The sequence below is a fragment of the Wolffia australiana genome, chromosome 11 (assembly GCF_029677425.1).
Source record: "Wolffia australiana isolate 7733 chromosome 11, ASM2967742v1".
NCBI lineage: Eukaryota > Viridiplantae > Streptophyta > Magnoliopsida > Alismatales > Araceae > Wolffia > Wolffia australiana.
Genome location: NC_135845.1, coordinates 1,839,495 through 1,842,486, shown reverse-complemented (window position 1 = coordinate 1,842,486; position 2,992 = coordinate 1,839,495). Strand labels below are relative to the sequence as shown.

General features: G+C 49.1%; 1 protein-coding gene across 1 annotated transcript; it reads left to right on the top strand.

Moving 5' to 3' along the window:
- Positions 1 to 1,481: 1,481 nt before the first annotated feature.
- Positions 1,482 to 2,782, top strand: LOC144709227 (RING-H2 finger protein ATL13-like). Its single transcript, XM_078582694.1, has one exon. It carries the CDS (start codon positions 1,497 to 1,499, stop codon positions 2,649 to 2,651), a length of 1,155 nt encoding a protein of 384 aa, XP_078438820.1. The 5' UTR covers positions 1,482 to 1,496; the 3' UTR covers positions 2,652 to 2,782.
- The last annotated feature ends 210 nt before the right edge of the window (positions 2,783 to 2,992 follow it).

Genomic DNA, 2,992 nt, shown 5'->3' with positions numbered 1-2,992 from the left:
GAGAAACTGCACGGTCCTCTGAAGGTCAACTGAACCAGAAGATAGAGATTATAGAGAGAGAGAGACATAGATAAAGGGAGTTTATCGATCGAGAGAGAGATAGAAATAGGATAGAGAGAGATAAGGGAAAGAGGGAGAGATCGATATATAGAGATTGAAGTAAAGATAGAGACACATAAGAGAAAGAGGGAGAGAGAGAGAGATAGAGAGATACAGAGAGATATAAAGCGATGAAGAGAGATTGAGAGAGATACAGAGAGATATAAAGAGATGTAGAGAGATTGAGAGAGATATAAAGAGATGTAGAGAGATTGAGAGAGATATAAAGAGATGTAGAGAGATTGAGAGAGATATAAAGAGATGTAGAGAGATTGAGAGAGATATAAAGAGATGTAGAGAGATTGAGAGAGATACAGAGATATATAAAGATATATAGAGAGATCGAGAGAGATACAGGGATAGAAAGAGATATAGAGAGATAAAGAGATATATAGAGATATAAAAAGAAAGAGAGAGACTAGAGAGATAGAGAGAGCTGGCGAGGTATAGAGGAGATAGAGAGAGATAGAGAGAGAATGATACGGAGAGAGATACAGAGAGAAAGTGAGGGAGAGAGAAAGATAAAGAGAGATAGATTGGGATACAGATAGAGAGATATATAAAGAATGCGAAAGAGAATGAGGGAGAGGAAAAGAGAGAGAGAGACAGAGAGAATGAGGGTGAGAGAAAGATAGATGAAGAGAGATAGAGTGGGATACAGAGAGATAGAGATAGATAGAGAATGGGAGAGCGAGAATGATAGGGAGAGAGAAAAAGAGAGAGGTACAGAGAGAAGAAGAAAGAGAGACAGAGAGAATGAGGGAGAGAGTAAGCTAGATAAAGAGAGATAGAGTGGGATACAGAGAGATAAAGATATAGAGAGAGAATGGGAGAGCAAAAGAGAGAGATACAGAGAGAAGAAAAAAGAGAGACAGAATGAGGGAGAGAGAAAAAGAGAGAGATACAGAGAAAAGAAGAAAGAAAGACAGAGAGAATGAAAGGGAGAGAGACAGAGAGAGTGAGGGAGAGAGAAATATAGATAAAGAGAGATAGAGTGGATACAGAGAGATAGAGAGAGAGATACAGAGAGAAGAAGATAGAGAGACAGAGAGAACGAGGGAGAGAGATAGAGAGAGAGACACTGAGAGAGGTTTAGAGATGGAGGGACATGGAGAAATACCGAGAGAAAGAGATATATATAGAGAGAGATAGAGATATAGAGAGAGAGAGAACGAGGGAGAGGGATAGAGAGAGAGATTTAGAGATGGAGGGACATGGAGAAACACCGAGAGACAGAGATATAGAGAGAGAGAGAGATATAGAGATATAGAGAGACAGAGAACGAGGGAGAGAGAGACTGAGAGAGATTTAGAGACGGAGGGAGATATAGAAAGAAACATATATATAGAGAGAGAGATAGAGATTTATATATAGAGAGAGAGAGAGAACGAGTGCAGATGGCGGGTTCGGTGGGGGTTGCGCTAGAGAGAGAAGCAATTAATACCACGTCTAACTCGGCGGAAAATCATAAGGGCACAGCTGTGCACGCCAAGAAATTCAATGGCATCTGTCTCTTTCTCTCCCCTCCATCCACCCTCCAACCCCTCCTTCTCTCTCCTTCCATAGCCAAACCTCCAACCCAGAACAACAACAAGAAGAGAAAGAAGAAGATGGGGGAGGGGGGGGAGGAGATAAACCCGAGCATACTCCTAATCATAGTGATATTATCGGCGATATTCTTCATATCGGGGCTGCTCCATCTCTTGGTGAGGCTTCTGCTGAAGCCGGCGGGCGGCGCCGCCGACGACCGCGACGGCGCGACGGCGCTGCAGGGCCAGCTACAGCAGCTCTTCCATTTGCATGACGCCGGCGTGGACCAATCCTACATCGACACGTTGCCCGTCTTCGTGTACAAGACCCTCATCGGCGGCAAAGACCCCTTCGACTGCGCCGTCTGTCTCTGCGAGTTCGACCCCGACGACAAGCTCCGCCTCCTCCCCGCCTGCAGCCACGCCTTCCACCTACCGTGTATCGACACGTGGCTCCTCTCCCACTCCACGTGTCCGCTCTGCCGCTGCCCTCTCCTCTCCGCCGCCGCCGAATCTCCGCCGCCGCCGCCGCCCGCCGCCGACGCCGGCCCGAGCCTGGCGGCGCCGCCGCAAATCGTCCCTGTTAAGCTCGGCAACTTCAGAGGCGGCGGCGAGGGGAGCAGCGCCGGCGGGAATCTGGACGGCCGGCGTTGCTTCTCGATGGGCGCCTGCGAGTACGTCACCGATGAACGGCTCAGATTGAAGGTCGAGATTCCGGCGGCGCCGCCGGAATCTCGCTGGCGGTCTATGAGGGCCGCCGCGTTGACCGGGGGGAGTCAACGGGCGGAGAGCTTCTCCGTGTCGAGGATTTGGCGGCGGCTGAGGAGAGAGAGGGAGGCGGTGTCGTTCCGGTTACCGGCGGCGGAGGACGGTAAGGGCGGTGACGGGAACAGCTGTGACGGCGCCGGCGAGGTTGTGTCCGACGTGGAAGGCGGCGCCGTCAGCGAGACGCCGTCTTTTGCGAGGCGGAGTTTGCGGTGGATCGTCGGCCGCGGGAGCCGCAGGATCGTGGATCGCGAGTGACGTGTGCGGATCTGGGCCGTCCGATTTGGATGGGGGGGATGACGTCGTCGTTGTATTTAGTGAGAAAGTTGGCGGCTCCTTTGCCCTCGTGTCCATTCAAATTTCAAATATTTATTTATTTTCTCTCTCAAGGAATTGTCTATTCGCAGTTAATGAAGGAGATATATATCTCTCTCTACCTCTCTCTAGCTATATATATATATATATGTATGGTAACTTTTCTTCATCTTTATCATCATTACTTACCATCTCTCTCACTTTGTCTGGATCCTAGCCGCTATCATTACGCTGATACCCTCAATCTCAGGGTGTCTTGCCCCTCTCGTTGGCTTGAAATTTAA

Bases quoted from the DNA above. Each gene is read 5' to 3' on its own strand.
- LOC144709227 (XM_078582694.1), top strand. From the start codon at position 1,497: ATGGCGGGTTCGGTGGGGGTTGCGCTAGAGAGAGAAGCAATTAATACC.